The sequence below is a fragment of the Rhynchophorus ferrugineus genome, unplaced genomic scaffold (genome assembly GCF_030347505.1).
Source record: "Rhynchophorus ferrugineus isolate W39M unplaced genomic scaffold, kcgeb_rfMv2 rfM9, whole genome shotgun sequence".
Taxonomy (NCBI): domain Eukaryota; kingdom Metazoa; phylum Arthropoda; class Insecta; order Coleoptera; family Curculionidae; genus Rhynchophorus; species Rhynchophorus ferrugineus.
In genome coordinates this window covers 10,077,990-10,098,323 of record NW_027472588.1, presented here as the reverse complement: position 1 = coordinate 10,098,323, position 20,334 = coordinate 10,077,990, and the positions used below count along the sequence as shown (strand labels likewise).

Sequence of the window (20,334 nt, the reverse complement as noted above, 5' to 3'; positions counted from 1 at the left end):
GGCTGTCAGTTGTTGGTTGATAACGTCTGATTGCCGAGCCGAGAATGGGGCAATAGCGGACCAGTCCAAATCGTGGCGCGTAATACGAATCTCTTCAGTAGAAGCTTTTAATCAGAAGAAGATGAAATACAAAAAATACTAGTGGATGTGTGATTTTTCATTGACTGATTCATTTAGCGTTTACAGTGACTGTCTAGCAGTAAAAGTGGGAAATACGATTTCATTTACAGTAAGTAACTTTCTTCATTATTATTCCGATGGTGTAAAAAATTAGTGACAACTTCCTAGTAGATGTGAGTATAAATATTTGAAACCATAAACCACACATCGATGGCATTTATCAACTGCATCAAAATAGTTTTTGCGAAATAGAGAGTCACGTTAATAAATAATAAATAAAAAGAAATTCTTGAAAGAACGAGGTCACCAAAAAGGAGACATATCACAAACTAGGTCTCCAGTTTTACTTTCTAATTCATCTGCAATGGATACATTGAATATATTAATAGATTATTAGTTTATATAAATATTTATTCTTACGATAAAGAATTAATAGGATTATCAAGATAATATTCATGCTTGTCCAGGATTCTTAGTAAATTTTTACATCTTTGTAAAATAAAAAAAAGATTCATAGCCTTACAATAATCTAATAAAATAAACATACTGCCTTCCAGAATTTCGATCTTAAAGTACGCAAAAGAAAAATTTAAAAAAGTGTACTTCTTCTAATATATAATTAAATTAAAAAAATATTATGTATTTAATTTTATTGTAAATGATAGATCTCCAGATATGAAGAAGAATATCACTCAATATCAGAGAATGTAATCAGTCAACAATCATCCCAGTCACGCCGGTAACCCAGCTAGGTAAGACCGGAATTAGTCATTTGTCAGCTGGTGCATTCAGTGGTTCAAAGCCTATAGGCCCCAGTATATCAAATACCAATGAATAAAATTATTCTTTATAATGTAAGACTCCGATTTTTACATTTATTTACATAATGAAGTGACTAATCGCAATTATTCAAATATACATACTCTATAAAATACATTCTCATGGTAAAACAGCAATTACTAATTCAATACAATTGAATAAACATATACTTTCTATTAAAGTAAAAGGATACGTTATCCAAGTTTGAAATTACTTCGATTTTGCAATAAGACAATATAATAACATTCTAATCAAAACATTTCGCACAGTAAAATCTTACCTAACATCAGACGATCTACTATTTTTGCTTTATAATAATGGAAACTAACGGGTACTGTTTATTTTCTATTCGACAACACTTCTGGTGACAAAACGAGGCGCCTACATACGTACATAACCTATAAATAACGCTGTACTGTAAAACTTTATGTTTCGAGTACCGTTACCTATATAAATTACGTGTACTAGCCAATAATTATAAGCGTAGACAGTGAGATTACTTCGTGTAATCATTCATCGCTCATCAAACGTAAATAAACATATCCACTACGGGTACTGTTATTAAAATGATAATTAATCATTACCTGGGCTATTTGATACGTTTGAAAAATCTTTTTAGATACCTGCCTACGTCTAACACCGATTTTGTAGTGTCATTGAACGTGTCTCTTCATATTCTTCAAGCATGCTTAATCGTATACCCAAAATCGCATAATATAGTAATGCATAATATGGGTTTTATAGTATTCGTATGTTTGTAAGGCAGATTAAACAATATCCTATTAACAATGTTTTACACATACCAAAAATTGAACCGATTTACTTTATTTTTAGGACAATAAACTATTTTCTTTCATGTCTTTATCGTTTTGCTACTAAAACAAAGCAAAACGTACATACCGAAAGCTTTGTGTAGCTTTTAATGATTTTCTATCTTTTGGATACTTGACTAGAATATTAATTCAGTTAGTCAAGTTGACCTAAAGGCTTCCTCCATGTTAAAACAATAGTTTTATAAGACTTTAAGGGACCAGCTTCGGAATACAAACACAAATAAATAAGCTTAAAACATATTTTCATACTATATAGCAGTCAGTTCGTCAGATTACACATAAAATAACTTTCTTACTAATCTAATAATTATATAAGACTTGAATTGATTTGAAATCATAATGAACGCCCAACAACATAGTAGATTAAGCTTAAGATAGATTATATAAACGTGTCCCGAATATTAAGACGGTTAGATCTTACTATTAAGTCATCGGTGTACAAATATTTATAACGTCATGTCATGTCTATGACGACATGACCTTAAAAAATGTAGGGATGAGTCAAACTTGATTTCAGACATCAGCTATACCGCTAATTTTAACAGTTTGCCCGCCATATAATCTTCATGTCATGTCTTGACCCATGAACTTTGTTATAAACCACTATTTTGATGTGAATCTACACAAAGAAACTTGTTATATTCGTCAAATAAATCCGATTAACTAAAATAAATTATAAATACCTGTCAGGTATAGTAATCAAGTGGCTTAAGTTAATATTAAATACCGTTTTTCAGATATAAATTTCCGAGAGACATCAACAGGTATCTACAACAGTAACCTTCAAGTTTTTTGTTTTTATTATAATATCTTTTAGTATACTATATTGAGCCTTTTGTTCAGTATCCAATCCATCAAAAGCCATTATTAAAAAATATATAAAGAAAATCGAGATTAAATGAGAAATATCTACACCCTATAAATCTATAAGCGACATGCACTTTAGCTAGATTAAATAACATCAAATGTTCCGCAAGAGAAATAATATATCTAAGCAGTAAACTACAGCGTGAACGAACATTGCAATGCAAGTGAAAGTAGGTTAATATTGGCAGCTGGTCGTTACCGTACCAACAAGCCATCTGCTTCAATACAACACCAACTTGATTAAAGAAAAATACCTACACTTTCCTATAATCGAAATGTTATTCGATACATTAACCTGTATCAGACTTCTATTGACTTTAGTAAATTTTAACATCGCTGCTATATATGCTTCATTTATACTTAAACTTAGAGCGGAATGTGTTAAGTACCACCTTCTCTGTAATTTGGGAACGTGAACAATTTCATTTGATTATCAAGGCGTTCTGGTTTGATATAGTTAAGGAACCACTATAAAATCAAGGTTAATTGTTGTCCTCTAATTAATCTGGTTATATGTAAAACCTCTGGTTATATGTATATATATATATATATATTATATCGGAACTAGACAGTCGCAAGACAGTCGAAACATGTGATATAAAGTGAATGTGAAGACGTTGTTCATCGAATGCGTAATTATTGGTATAATTGGTGATTTTTGGGCTACGTTTCGGATAGCCCCCTGTTAAGAAAGTTAGTCTCTAAATTATGAAAGACCACGGGCAATATTTTGAAGGTAAAATTCCTAATTTTCTATTTTACTCTGAAACACATATTCAGAATATGATAAATCAGAAAATGACGAAGCCTAAAAATAAAAATGTAAAACTAGTGAATCTTGAAAACTAAATCTTGAGTATGATCTTGAATATCGTTGTTGATAAGTCGTGAATCATTTAAATAGTGTGAACGATTCCCAATTACGTAGAAATATCAGCCCAATTAAAATACCTGAATATTAATGTATTGTACGTATTTCTAATGAGTCTGATTGACGTGATAATCAATCAGTGTTATTTTTGACAAGTTTATTGTGGGTATGGTACCCTTCTAGCTTTTTGCACGACAAAATATTGGCCAAGAAGTTACGTAAAATATTATATTGCGTAGAACTTAAAGGTATGCGTGATATATATACTGAGATATATTTGAACGTTGCTATTACTTGAATTATTTCATATTGATAAGTTGTTTAATGCTCGCGAGACAGTAATTTTTATTTTATTACATGACATAAAACAATACATTTTATATAGAAATAAAGTGCGGAAGTCTGGTTATATATTTTCTGCACAAGAAATTTAGTTTTGATATCATTATGAATATTTCATAATTATAATATTGTTTTTTTATTAAAATGTACATTAATAATCTCCAATCTCTTGAGAAAATCTTCCAGTCTAAGATTAGAATTTCAAAAAGTGCTGATGAAGTGTGTAAAGTGCTGGTGAATATTATTAATGAAACTTGGGACATTAGCTATATATATATATATATATATATATGTATATATATATATATATATATATATATATATATATATATATAGTTCATGGGTCAAAACATGACATGAAGATTATATGACTTATAGTAAGATCTAACCGGCTTAATATTCCACGTTTATATAATCTATCTTAAGCTTAATCTACTATGTTGTTGGGCGTTCATTATGATTTCAAATCAATTCAAGTCTTATATAATTATTAGATTAGTAAGAAAGTTATTTTATGTATAATCTGACGAACTGACTGCTATATAGTATGAAAATATGTTTTAAGCTTATTTATTTGTGTTTGTATTCCAAAGCTGGTCCCTTAAAGTCTTATAAAACTATTGTTTTACCATGGAGGAAGCCTTTAGGCCAACTTGACTAACTGAATTAATATTCTAGTCAAACATCCAAAGGATAGAAAATCATTAAAAGCTACACAAAGCTTTCTACGTTAATACTTAGTACGTTTTGCTTTGTTTTAGTAGCAAAGCGATAAAGACATAAAAGAAAATAGTTTATTGTCCTAAAAATAAAGTAAATCGGTTCGATGTTTGGTATGTGTAAAACATTATTAATACATTATATATTTTATATATATATATATATATATATATATATATATATATATATATATATATATAATTATATATATATATATATATATATATATATATATAATTATATATATATATATATATATATATATATATATATAATTATATATATATATATATATATATATATATATATATATATATAATTATATATATATATATATATATATATATATATATATATATATATATAATTATATATATATATATATATATATATATATATATATAATTATATATATATATATATATATATATAATTATATATATATATATATATATATATATATATATATATATATATAATTTTGTCAACATGTAACTGAAAACCTCGAAAAAGACCTCCCCATATATGACGGTTCTATATAGTTATTAAAAATTTTATAATAGCTGTAAACTAACTATAAAAGAATATTTATGGACAGACCACTTTTCAATTCACCATATACCATACATATTTAATATAAACGTGAAAAAATCGGTATAATTTAAATCCATTAAATGTTAAACACGTTGCTTATAAACGTGATTAAAAAGAACCAATAAAAAACCGAATAGAGAAACGCAAGCAATTCCTACATATTTATAAAAGGAAATGGAGCAGCATTATTATGACATAACGGTAATTTCCCGACTAAAATTATAACAAATGACAGCTCCCGTCCAGAAAAGAATTCGAAGGATATTATAAAACTAGCTGAGTTTACGTTTCGTTCAATAGACAAATATTATTTAACAGTTATGTTTATAACCTATGACATTTTATGTAAGTCCTGCTTAGATATCTCTGCTATTCTGCTGTCACCTTGACTTTCTATTTTTCATGAGTCAGTCTATTAAAGGACAAGACACACTCATTAAATTACGTCTGGAGATGTAATGGTTCCTTGATATTTTTCAAATAATCATTGTTGGTAGAATTGCCAACGTAAGATTTTTGTTATGCAACTATTTCTAATTAGGTGTAATACTTAACGGTTGTATAAAAATAATTAGAACCTAATAATATAACATTTCTCAGAAGACGCCTTTAAGATTTTATGACATTACCTGTGTTTACACAATATTCCCCTTAGCTAATGCTAATAAAATTTTCTCTGATGTTACAAGACTCTTAAAATTGTTACATATTATTGTTTTTTATTGGTTCCAATTCATTCATTTTTTTTTTCTGTCTCTGCTCAGCCTGTCTACTTCGACCGAGTTTTTTCCACTCTTCTGAAATATTTCTCTGATTCATTCATCCCAGGTTCGCTTAAATCTCCTGTGATTTTTCTCCTCCCCATCCTTGCTGCTCTTATCTATCTTTTGTCATCCATGTACTGTAAGTGTTCCCTCAAGCTGAATTGTATTTTTCCTATGTACTCTTCCACTTATTCTATATTAAGGGTTTTTCTTATTTCTTTAGTTCTCGTTCTATACTTTTTTTTGAACCCCTGAATCTTCTGAGGCATTGCATGTCTGCTGATTGTATCTTACTTTCATATCTCCTTGACAATGCCCACGTCTCTCAACCCAATGTTAGGGTTAGTCTATAAATTGGTTTCTACACTTCCATTTTGGTTTGGTTAATATTTCTCTTTATTAGTGAATTTACTATTTATTGCGAAATAAAAATTCATAGTATTTCTAATTCTGGCTTCTATTACTTTCGATTTCTATACCCAGATACTTCTAGCTCTCGCATCACTATGATTTTAGTTTTACTTTTATTAATGATAACTTCATATTCTCTTAATATCATAATATCGTCTATGTGTCACATTCTCAAGAGTTAGTTGACATGTGTTTATTATTCGACCCATTAATATTACAAATAAGATTGGGCTGAAAACGTAACTGAAGCTGAAAGTGTTTAAAAAAGGAAGAAGCGACATTATACTGAAGCTATAATTGATGGGAAGATATTATTGAAGCCAAACAGTAACTAGAATGAAATCTGCCGGATGATCTGCTGAATTTTGTAGCAGTAATAAATCGAGCCAGATAATCATGACCCATCCACGTTAAATTAAACGTTTCAAACAATGATATTGTTAATAAGTAATAACATAATACTTTGTTAGTTCTGCTTTCTTTTATAACAACAGTATTTAGTTATAATTTATCGTATATTCTTTAACCAATTGGATCTGGTTTACTGACCAGTGAAAGTTAAAATATGTAAACGGAATGATATGCCGGGGAATATTGTAAATATGTTAAAGTCTTATTTTCAAGTAACGCTCTTTCAAATTACACATTTACATTACATTAAGACTCTATTTTAAATAATTCTGCAAGCTTTTTAATCTAAGATAAAATACTTAAATTGTTAATGCTGGCCAAAGAAAAAAGCGAAAAAAAAAAGGAAATTAAAATATATTCTCATTTTAGTAACTTAATAGTATTGTGAGTAAAATCTAAAACTTAATAAAAAATTATGGTTTTTCATCATCATATATCAATTCAAATTTCTTATTTTGAGATATTTAATCGATGTCATGTTTAGGAAAATTGATTTAAAAAGTTTTTGCACGCATTTTTTTTGGTATGTGTAAATACTTATCACAAAAGTCAAACCTAAATCAGGATAAACAATTATAGGAATCTGCTATCAACTGCAAAGCTTTAAACTTATCATTAAAAAAATATTTAAATTATTAGGCAACGTTCTATCAAAATTTCTGAAAGCTATAGTCTATCCAAACTAGAAATGAACTCACATCATCTTATTAATTTATAACGTCATAATGTCGCCATTTGCAGGCTGATTCGGTTACATTTTCGAACGTATCAGACAGAATTGTATTTCTTTTAAACTAGAATACATTTAGAAGGAAAATATTGCCTGGTATTAAAACATTATCTTGATAATGTCGTTCACTGCTGGTTTGTTGGATAAACTATATGTGTAATTCTAGAAGAAACTAGAATTGCAAAATAATTAGACAATTTTAAAAAGTTTTAAATTTAATTACACTTCTATTTAAACTGTATGTTTACAATATAAGAGACAATTGAACATCATAAGGTCTATATTCACCAGAACGTCAACAAATATTAGTAATCTAGAAGTCTCGCATGACTAGATACAACACAATATTACATACATTGTTTATTATATCCAATATATTTCATCAAGATCATGTTTTTTTAACACAAAAACTTTTCCTGTCACTCTCGTAAACTGAAGTTGCGAGACTAGTTACCCCGTTGGCCTTGCTGTCCACGACAATACCGTAAGAAACTCTGATTTCGGAACCGAAAATATAGCCATGGGTAATTTTTTTTGTAGTCGCCGCCTACTGCGTAAAATCGACATATTCGTGTGAATTAGAGCAACGAAATTCATTGGAATTGTCTTTCGGGAACTGTTGAGAAATACCTCATTTCTAAATGCGGCGATATAAATAGTTCGATGAGAAAACGCGTTACGTGTAACGCGATGAATCCCAATTAGATTCGCATCTGCCATGATAACAGGAAAAGTTTCTATCGTCAGCAGACGGACTCATTAAATGATTTGTATCACTTTGCAGAAATCTGTTTCATTTTGTTGGTTGGCAGTTGGCAGTTGGCATACATTAATAGATTATATTTCCATTTAAAGTTTACTACAGGAATAAAGTCGAATAATTATTAAGTGCTTGCATGTATTCTGATCATTTTTTTCTTTCGAAGAAAAATTGGTAAAACCAAAATATTTCTGTTATTTTTTATAATTCTTGCACCAATACGTCATTCAATTTGTATAATTAAGTTCAGTAGACTTGTGCAGTTCTGGTTTCAGCAGTATACTCGTAATACACTACACCTTGCTGATCCCACTGGCTCTGAATATTTCGCTTTTATGTCAATGTGGATGACTCTCCTGGACTTATCGCAGTTGATCCAATTTTCATCGCCAGTCATAATAGACCACGGGAACTCTTCTTTTTTTGGTTAGCAAACAATGAATCCGCGATGTTGAAACGGTTCCAAATGGTATTTTCACTGTGGTAGCCATTCCCCTTCCTTGTGGATCTTTCCTATTGCATAAAAACAGTTAGTTCGTCAAATGCTAAACTGCTGATGGGTTCCTTGAGAGTTTAAGCTAGGTTTACTTTGATTGCCACTAAGTCTTGCAATTCATTGTATTCGAACTTTCTTTGTCAGTAACATCAAAATGACAATAGCATACCTATAAGTTATCTAAGGTATTTTATGGGCTTTGGCAGCAGATGTTTTCAAATGACACCACAAAAATATAATTAATGTCGAATTTTGAACGTCTGTATACACTTAATAACTCCACGATAGCATATGTATATAATATACTGTTATTCTTATACTTTTATAAAGATAAATCGCATATATAAGAATAAAATCATCTCTAGTAGTATTTGGTGTTAGTGTGATATTAGTGAAATCATATTTTGGAGTATTCAATAATATTCCTTCTTATAGAACCACTAACCATGTAAATTGTTTTTGTTTTACCCATTAAATTAACGATTTATACAACAGAAACTTCATAGAATTAAACACCAAATTTAATATTTCACTGTATTTTAACCACTAGACGCAACACGTAGTTTTTTTTGATAAATATTAATAAAAGGATGTGTCGAAACTATGAAAGGATACATTCGCGGACTTTTATCTTTGAATGCTATCGGTATTGTGCCAAAAACAACACCTTAAACAACATGGAGTGTATGAGAAAACATTTTTCAACATAAACGATGTAATAACTCTTGATGTGTATGATAAATTTTACCAAACCAATCACACTAATTGAAAAATCTATATAAACCGTGGAAATTTCACAATAAAATCAACTAATTATAAACCTAACGTGTACATAACTTAAGAATGGCAACCTTGAAAGAAATAAATTAGTCACGTCGTTTATAGATATATAGGAGATATGACTTAATTGCATATTCTCACATATTGGGAAATACTTGATAAAGCGATTGAAAATACCAACAAAGTAAAATACATAATGCTGGGACAAAATATTAACAACAATTATTAAGCTCGTTTTTAGTTATTATATATTTCTGGAAAGGATGCACATTATCGTTGCAATTTTTTTTCATCCGAAATTCTATTAACTTTTCTAGTCCATCAAAATTTGACAATGCTCCGCACAATCTATTAAATACATTTAGAAATTTTAGTTAAATAGTGTTGCTTACTGCTTGGTTTTTCGTATTGTGATGCCTGGATCCTGTCTTCCTGTCTAAAGTTAAAGGCACAGATTCAACTGCTTTGAAATAATCTCTGGAGAAATACATATTATAATTTTTAATATGACCAGGAAAATTCTCAATTTACTTCCTTAAAAAGAACTATTATATTTACATTTAATCCTCTTTTTTTTATTCTGACGTAGATGTTGAAATTGTTACCATATTTTTCTTTTTAGTTGATGAAGGTAAAGAATCTGAAACAATATATGTTATTTTTACGTTATGTTATGTTTACAAAATCTGTCCAGTAATATGTTCAAAAACCTAGGGTCAAAGAAAAAGAAAACGTGTGTCTTTGTTGCTTTCATACATTGAGCCCTATAGTGATCATTCAGCAAGACATAAGCTTAGTTGTAATTATGATTTAAGGTTAACATTACTATTTCTTCTTTTCACCTACTATCTTTTTTATATTATTGATATACTCCCAATCAGATATAAATACTGTCAACTTGATTCATTTATTTGTTCACTCTTTAGGGTACTTGCTCATAAATTATGTTTCATATTAAGTATAAAACTATCAAGGCGGTACCCGATATTCATACGTGGTTTCTTCGAAAGATCAAAGGCAACAGAACCAGACCAGTCACGTTCTTATACTCCTTTGTTCCTTATTGTTATTAATAGATTAATCAACGTTCAGCAAAAAAAGTTCAATGTAAAAGCTAACAAGCTTGAATTTGATTTGCCCGTCCGGATAAATCAAATACCAATATGTTTTAAATTAAACTGTTAGTATTTAATATACCCATATAAAATATAATATTTTATAGATTGTTTAAATTATGTTAATAAAATACGTTATAGCAATATTGTAACCGTTCAGTAATTACATTTGGCAATAAGTAAATGGAGAAATGGCTTACTAGTTTAGCAACTATTACCTTGTTATTACAAATCGAATCGTTGCAAATTCCTATACGACAAAAACTTCCGTATTTTAGAGAGAGAAAATATGACATAAGTACAATTTTCTTAAATAAAGTAAAAGTCGGTACTTTCACTATTTTCGTGACCACAATTTAGAATTTAAAAAATAATGACAATAGTTTATTTTATAAACGTTCTTTGTAATCTAAAATAGTAATTCTTTTACATATCTGTTATTTAGCCTCTAAAATGATTACCTCCCATTCCAAGTAATCCTGCTCGGACATAATGAGATACAACAACTCAATTTTTGAATTTAAGACAAAAAAAATTTACTTGTCTTATTATTTCTTGATCGCAGTAGTATACAATGATGATTAATATAGTATTAGGCCAATCATCAAGTTTCATATTGAAAATTAAGACAAAAATGTCAGCTACATATTTTTGCTCCGAGAATGTCAAATTATGAGTCATTAAAAATCATGGTCATCAATCAACACATGATGACTATACAATCATCAATAGAAAGAAGACTAATTTATTCCGAAACAATTACTGGTAAAGTTAGACTTAATGTGTACTTGCAAAAAATTCCGAAATAACTTTCTACTAGAGGTATTTAATTTCTCTTTTCTCAAAATAAGGCATTTCAGTCAACCGAAGAACTAGATTACCGATTAGTGGCACAATACGGTTTAAAAAAACACAGAAAAAAGACAAAAATATTACCGATAAATATGTTGAATAAGATCGCGGACCATCTGTTCGTTCACTCGCACTCAGTTTCTATTTACAAGCCAGTAAACTCAATTTTAACAATTCCTTACAAAAGAAAATTGCTATAGAAATGCTATAGAAAAAATGCTGCACAACAATAGAAATACAGTTTATGGCTTTTTTGAGATAGTCGATAAAATGAGAGGTCTACCACACACACAGTAGCTCAAGGAACAGTGAGATGTATTTTAAGTTAATTTAGTACAAGAATTAGAATATTAAAATATATATTCTGTGTCATTTCATAACTATAAATGAGTCTTAGAAATTTACCGCCATAATCCTAAATCAAAATGAGATGTTAAGATGTAAATGGAACCAATTCATCGGCTACAAAGTGGATATAGGTACTATCTAGAAATTAAACAAAAATTGTTCAAGAACTGTTTCGATTAACTTGATGCAAATATTCGCGAAAAAAGGCCCATTTTGCAGAAAAAAATATCTATCATTATATGCTATTCCTTCATTATATGCCCACGCAGCACAAAAAATATGGTTACAATCAGTAATTTGATGTAGGAATTCTTTGACTATTTAGTATCCATTAATTTTTGGCTTTTCGTATATCTAAAAACTGGAGAATACTCAATAAAAAGGGTATTTTTCAGCTATAACTATATAACAAGATAAGTTATCTAAATTTCACAACAATAAACTAGTTGAATAAACAATCAACTAAATATGTGACGTTTACAGCAAACATTTGAGGGTATTTAATACATAAGCTAGCAATTTTTTTTTCTGCAATACCATCACACGTTGCCTTCAATCTCACATATTCGCGAACTGGCGGAAGAAATCAGATGGAAAATCATATAAAGCGACATCTAACGGGCATATCTTTACAAACACATAATACATAAAAATATAAAAAAATAGAAATATCGGTGGAAGCTTGATGTTGATAATAAGTGAATTGAATAATAATAAGTGTTATGCCAGAATACTTACAAAAAACTTTAAACTTTAAACAGATGGAATGTGTTATTAAGAGAATATAGAATTATAATACATAAGAGCAAAACAAATAGTACGGTGGTTGAAGAGCCAGAAGTAATACATTTCTAACTTGAGAGTGTAAAAATAGAACAAATAAATGCATTTGAATATCTGGATACAAAAATCGAAAGTAATGGAAGTGAAGCTAGAATTGGAAAAACCATGAATATGTACTTCGCTATAAATAGTAAATTTATTCATAAAAACCTTAAGATTCGGTTGTGAGACGTGGGTATTATCAAAGAGAGATATAATTAAGATACAAACAGAAGAAATGGAGAGTTAAAAAAGGGGTGTAAAAAAGATAGACAGGATGAGAAGTAAAAAAATAAGAAAAGACCCCAGTATTCAAAACGTACAAAAGAAACAACTCGGTTAGTGAGAACACTAAAAACGTATGGAGAATGCAAGACGGGTAAAAATATGAGAAGCAAGGAGAGGACCCAAGAGAGCCTGGGATATAATGGGATAAAATATATCTAAAAAATACTTCAGAAGAAAGAAGAAACCCCAGCCGAAGTAAGAACGTTGAACAGACACAGAAAAAAATGGAAGGAATCTTTACATAGAGAAAAAACCAGTAGATAATAAAAATAACACACTTCCATCCACTACTAAGTGGTACAAAAGTTGCCTTGAGCTACCATACCACCATTTTTTCAACTATTTGACATAAATAAATATTACAGTATAAAAAATGTAAACTTATACTTATATATATTCACAAACACCTTAATATATTACGTTAGCTTCTTGAATATTATATCCAATAGTTAAAGTAAAACCCGACAGGAAAAAGCAACTCAGTAAACACGCCGGTAAATAGGCTGGTCAAGACCGGACATTTTCTGGAATGGTCACTCAAGAGTCAGTAGACTTAATGCCGAATTGCGTAGTTAAAAGCCCATGGTAGGCAATAGTTGAGATCTAAGCTAACTGAGATCCATGCTAAAAGCAACTAAAAACTTCAACAGTCAAACCAAAATTCTGGATACACTTCTGCAAGACTCCAAAGAATATATAACCAAGAAGACTGATTAAAAAAAAGTAAATTAACTGATATAAATGAATTTAAACCTCAAAATGATTCTTGACTGTGTTTGGAAACTTCTTCAAGGCATCAACAAAACAGTATCTCATTATTATTCGAATAAAAGAACTACGGTAATGAAACAACAAAAATGTACCGTTACCCGTTAGATAGATATCGTCTCAGAATTCATACGATTTAATAACTTTTTTCTCATTTTTCCGGCGCGGGGAAGTTCGTTGACTTGCGACCAGATGAAAAAAAAACACGCAGCAAACCGTTTAAATCATCTTCGGATTTGCCGTAATTTTTTCCTTCTGATCGCACCGATGGAAAGTGAGTTTAACGCCCCAAAAATTAGCCTCGCACGAGTTCACTCATGTTCGTAAATAATTTCATTTTCAGTGAGGCCACTCTTGCTTTCAGTCAGCCTTCGTCATAACGGCACTTAGTAAATTACTTTTTTTTCTGATTACATCGCCCGCGGTCTTCGTTTTTTTTTTGCTTGCCGCTCCGTCATGGAATACCCGATTAAATTTCATTCTTCTTTCAGAGATGACATCGAATGGAATTCGGAACGACAACAGTTACAGCGATGACAATTTTTCGGACGATGAGAGCGCCCCCCTCACCGAGAATATTTACGGTGGAAGGTAAGTCATGTTAATAAATAAAGATATTGATTTAATCCCATCAATATTATTTTTTTAATGTTCAAAAATATACAAAACGTGTACTAACTCATACACTCGTTGTTCTTTTTCGAGAGGCTAATAAATGTCTTCAACTTTAATATAATTGCGAAAATATTATTTGAGTAGTCCCCATTAACAATTTTTTTTCTAAAATAAGTTAAATAACCTTTTAATAATGACAATAACAATGAATTGAAGATTAATTTTAAAATGTAAAAGAATTTAAAAAACAAAACCTTTTTTTTGTATATTTTAAACTTCCCTTTTACCAACGAGGATTTATCTGGACTGGACCTACAGTTTAACGTGGGCTCCAATCTACGGTCCTCGGCATTAAGCCTACCGACTGGCGAATGACCAACTTAGAAATCATCCCAGAAGACATCCGGTCTTACTCAGCCTGGTTACTGGCGTGACTGGGATCATTTTCCTTATCGGACCTTGTACTCTTGCCTAAGGAGAATCACAAATGTTAAACAATCACAGACATAAATTTATGACCACGCCCCAGTCCCAGCAGGATTCTTTACTACTGAGCCAACCAAGCCGGTTACAAAACATTTTATTTTACTTTAAAATTATTCCATTTTCATAATTTGTCTCGTTATTCTTCATCTTGAAGACACTATATTTCTTCAACTTGAATGTAATTGTGAAAACATTATTCGGGTAAACTACATAGACAATTTTCAGCATGAGATATTTAAGAATTTGTTTTTGATCTTTAGCATGTAAATGTTCGAGATAAAATCGAGCAAACTCCTCATCATTTCAACTATATTCGATGCACTACTTTTTTCCAAACAAGTACAAAAAAACAGAATTCGAGGAAAATTTTCTCCTACATATACATTTTCAAAGCGCAATAACTTAAGGCTGAGTATGTCGGCTTGGTGGCGCAATAATAAAGGCGATAGGACGGTCCTCCTACTGTTGCAATAGTCGCGGGTTCAAATCCTCCTGGGGCATGGTCGTAAATGTATGTTTGTCATTGTTCTAGGCAAGAGTGTAAAATCCGACAAAGAACATATGATCCCAGTCATGCCATGTCTTCTGGAGTGATTTCTGAGTTGGTCACTCGCCAGTCGGAAGGCTTAATGCCGAGGATCGTGATTCGGAACCCACGTTAAGCTGTATATCCAGTCACTAAAACATCCAAGAGGTCGACGTGACTAAAAACAATATAACATTTAACATTTTTAGGCTAAGTAAAAGAAAGATGCTTCCTTTATATTATCAAATTTTGTACAATTATATTTAGAAAACGTATTATCAGAGATGCAAATTTAAAACTATCAATTAGGAAAAATCTCATTTACTTTTTCCCCAAACTTTTATATACTAAATATATTAATACCTTTTTAAGAACACATATTTCCAATTCTCAACTATTATCTTTTATGCATACATTTCTTATTTCTTTCTTAACATTATAATAATAGTTACAGGAATGACAATGGCAGTGACTCTCATTTGAGAGTCAATTAAAGTGAACATATGTGTGATCTGATTAAACTCATTTGATCATTTTACCTTGCAGATTAAAAAACTATATATCCTGATATTACGAAACACTACAAGACTGTAAAAACATTTCTTTGTATTCTTCCGTCATAATAATACCAAAAAATACAAGCACTTATGTATATATTAAGATAATTCGTCTTTCTCGGTACGATTTTGATCTTGAATAACAAATAGCCCGGTAAACGTCTTAAACAAAAAGGCCGCTTGGTATAATAGCATCTTAAACCGAAATTTAACATATCAGATGTTTAAGATATTTTACTCGATAATATGTTTAAAAATATGACTTTATTTCAGTTTAAATTTATAATGCAGTTTTAATATTAGTTAAATACACTTTGTACAACGTACAACGGCAAAAGTCCCGCTACCATTTTGATTACCTATAACTTTGCTCAAAGAAAAGATAAGTAAGTTTGGTTTTCATAAAAAGTTCATCTGGTTATTACATTCTTTTTTCCGTTATGACTGAAAAATTATATGGGCTAAATGATCGGCACCTTTCGGCTCTTTTTAAGGCATTTTTCATGACATCCTGCAACATCTGAGGGTGAATTTCTTCAATTTCGTAAAGAAAAAGAATAAGAATAAGAAAAAGTCTGGTGCTGTTAAATCTGGAGATTCGGCTAGCCATGCTAAATCGCCACTTTGCGAAATTAGTCTCCTTGGAAAAACGTCACTGAATAATTGAATTATCTTTTGGTACCGTTTAGCAATAACAATAACTGCAACACTTTGGTCATTTTCGAAAAAATAGGGACCAATGATGTTTCCAGCATGAATACCACACCATACAGTTGCTTTTAGTGGATACAATGATGTTTCATGAATTAATTGAGGATTATGTGTTCCCCAAAACTGACTGTTCTGTTTATTGATGTGGCCATTGACAAGAAAATGGGCTTCATCGCTCATTATCAATTTAGACGGAAAATCTTCAATCTTACCAGACAGCCTTAGGATTGTATTACTGTACTCAACTCGTTGGTCAGGATCTCTCAGTAGCCATTTTTGGACTAACTGGATTTTGTACGAGAATATTAACAAATTAGTTTTCAGAATTCGCCTTAAACTACGTGCAGAAAAGTGTAACTGGGAACTACATCTCCGAATTGATGTTTCTGGAGACTCTGCAATACTATAGAGCACCAGAGCCACATTTTCAGTGTTACAAGACGTCCGTTGTCTTCCACAAGGAGGTATGTCTGCTGTCGTACCGTACTGTCGAAAATTGGCATATAAAAGATAAATTGTGGTTTTGTGTAGCAGTCAAATATGAGGATATTTTTGACGCAATTTTCGCTGAGTACTAATGAAGGAACGATAATTTTCAATAAATATAGTCACTATTTCTGCTCATTCTTGTGTCGTATATTTGTCTATAATAAAATGGGGACTCCACAACATAATGGTTAAAATGGTAGCGGCACTTTTCACTACTTGTTATATACTTATATTTCATGATTCATAGTCATTCACTCATTATAAGTCATATTTTCTGAAATATCATACCTTTTATATAGAATTATCTTATTTCAAAACATAACTAAACTTAGCCAGCTTGGTGGCGCAGTGGTAAAGGCGATGGGACGGTCCTCCTACTGTTTCGATAGCCGCGGTTTCGAATCCCGCTAGGACATGGTCGTAAATTTATGTTTGTGATTGTTTAAAATTTGTGAATGTTCTAGGCAAGAGCGTAAAATCCGACAAGGAAAATGATCGCAGTCACGCCAGTAACCAGGCTGGATAAAACCGACTGTCTTCTGGGATGATTTCTAAAGTTGGTCACTCGCCAGTCGGTAGGCTTAATGCTGAGGACCGTGGTTCTGAGTCCACGTTAAACTTTAGGTCCAGTCCAGATAAACCCATAGTTGGTAAAAGGAGACTTTAAAATATATATAAAAAAATAACTAAACTTAACATAAAACAAATAAATGCAAAATATGGTGGTATGCAAAATCATGGCATATGCAAAACCTGACGAATATTTTAACATCACCTTGCTAACCTGAGGATACCAACCGCAAAGGTCGGCCTATCATATGGTCACCACCCAGTTTCTTCATATTTCAGGTTAGCTACCGGCGTATCGTTATATTTTTTTATCTAATGGATTTTAAATACATACTCAGCAACAACCACCAAGGCTAACTAGATATTTACATACCGTTTAACAAAATTTGTGAAAGTAAAAATGCATTAGAAAATTATAATGCGTAATATAAGGAAATCTGGTTTTGTTTCTGAAGATAATATAGTAGAACAATTAATAATTCATTGTTCCTTTCCATTTCCCAGAAATTTCTGTTGATAAGCGCCAATTTCAATAAATTTTATTTCAATAAAAAACAAAAAGAATTATATTTTGAGTATAGTTCAAGACCATACAGACGCAATAAAAATTAATATTAAATTGCTCAAAACTATTAAAAAAAACTGTTTGATTTATCAAAAACGTTTCGCATTAATTCCAATATGTAATGGTCAAAACATACCGAAGCAGACTAAAATTCAAAATAAAAAAACCGATACTTGTGATTTATAATATAACCTGCCGATTATCTTTATTCGTCCTTTTATATGGGTTTATTTTTAAGTCACAATCTTACTGTTGTTAGCTAACCGAATATATTATTTCATCTGCATAAATTATGGTGTTATTAGGTAACCATTTTTTTCATTAATTTACGAATTTTATTAACTATTCAAAGCTAGTTTAACAAGATATACAATATACAATCGCATTAATTCATAATGTATAAGTTAATTCGAAATATTTGTTAAATATAAATATAGATATTTCTAGTCTAGGATGATCTATTACAACTTTTTTCTCAACTGGCAAACTTTTAAATGAAAAAGGTGTTTTCGTTTTCTTTTTCACCGTATTTAAAATGAAGGATAAATAGAACAATACAATTTATGTGGACTGGACCTACAGTTTGAGGTAGGCTCAGAACCATAGTACTCGGCATTAAGCCTACCGACTAGCCAGTGATCAACTTTAGGACTTATCCCAGAAGACATCTGGTCTTACACAGCCTGGTTACTGGCGTGGCAAACTTTTAAATGAAAAAGGTGTTTTCGTTTTCTTTTTCATCATATTCAAAATAAAGGATAATTAGAACAATACAATTTATCTGGACTGGACTTACAGTTTAAGGTAGGCTCAGAACCATAGTCCTCGGCGTTAAGCCTACCGACTAGCCAGTGATCAACTTTAGGACTCATCCCAGAAGACATCTGGTCTTACACAGCCTGGTTACTGGCGTGGCAAACTTTTAAATGAAAAAGGTGTTTTCGTTTTCTTTTTCATCATATTCAAAATAAAGGATAATTAGAACAATACAATTTATCTGGACTGGACTTACAGTTTAAGGTAGGCTCAGAACCATAGTCCTCGGCATTAAGCCTACCGACTAGCCAGTGATCAACTTTAGGACTTATCCCAGAAGACATCTGGTCTTACACAGCCTGGTTACTGGCGTGGCAAACTTTTAAATGAAAAAGGTGTTTTCGTTTTCTTTTTCATCATATTCAAAATAAAGGATAATTAGAACAATACAATTTATCTGGACTGGACTTACAGTTTAAGGTAGGCTCAGAACCATAGGCATTAAGCCTACCGACTAGCCAGTGATCAACTTTAGGACTCATCCCAGAAGACATCTGGTCTTACACAGCCTGGTTACTGGCGTGGCAAACTTTTAAATGAAAAAGGTGTTTTCGTTTCCTTTTTTATCGTATTCAAAATAAAGGATAAATAAAACAATAAAATTTATCTGGACTGGACCTACAGTTGGACCTACAGACTGGACATCTGGCCTTACACAGCCTGGTTACTGGCGTGACTGGGATCATTTTCCTTGTCGGATTTTACACTGTTGCCAGGACTATCACAAACACAAATTTACGACCATGTCCCAACAGGATTCGAACCCACGCCTATCGCAACAGCAGGAGGGCCGTTCTGTCGCTTTTACCACTGCGCCACCAAACCGGCATATTTATGAATTGTTTAATTTGTATTAAGTAAATGTTACAAAGAAAACATTCCTTATTAAAATAAATACAGGATATTGAAAGAGCAAGGAAAATAGTACAAGAACAAGAGCAGATCCAGGAAGTACCGATCTTCGAAACCATAGATTTATTTTTCACATTCAAGAAGATTTTTTCTTAAGTATTTTAGTTGTAATTTTATTTCAATTAAATTTTTTAGAATATCCTGAACTGCTGAATATGTTCTACTCAGAAAAGCTACTTTAACCATCGTTTACGGGGTAATTATTAACTTGCGGTATCACTGCAATCAAAAAAATAACAAAATTTATAAATGGTCACAGCTCAGATCATAATACTTGATATTTGAATATATATTATATTATTTTATATTTTTTCACAGCACTGTAATTGTGACATACAATATAATGAATGAAAAATATAGAAACCAAATATAATTA

At 30.9% G+C, this 20,334-nt stretch overlaps 1 protein-coding gene across 2 annotated transcripts in view; it reads left to right on the top strand.

The window, feature by feature from the left end:
- The window catches only part of kkv (hyaluronan synthase-like protein kkv), a 64,323-nt gene continuing 43,989 nt past the window's right edge, over positions 1 to 20,334 (top strand). For both annotated transcript variants that reach the window (XM_076413062.1, XM_076413061.1), the window contains exons 1-2: positions 1 to 229; positions 14,203 to 14,302. In XM_076413062.1, the coding sequence (XP_076269177.1) occupies positions 14,205 to 14,302 (98 nt within the window). In that variant the 5' untranslated portion in view covers positions 1 to 229; positions 14,203 to 14,204. The remainder of the gene's footprint in view (positions 230 to 14,202; positions 14,303 to 20,334) is intronic.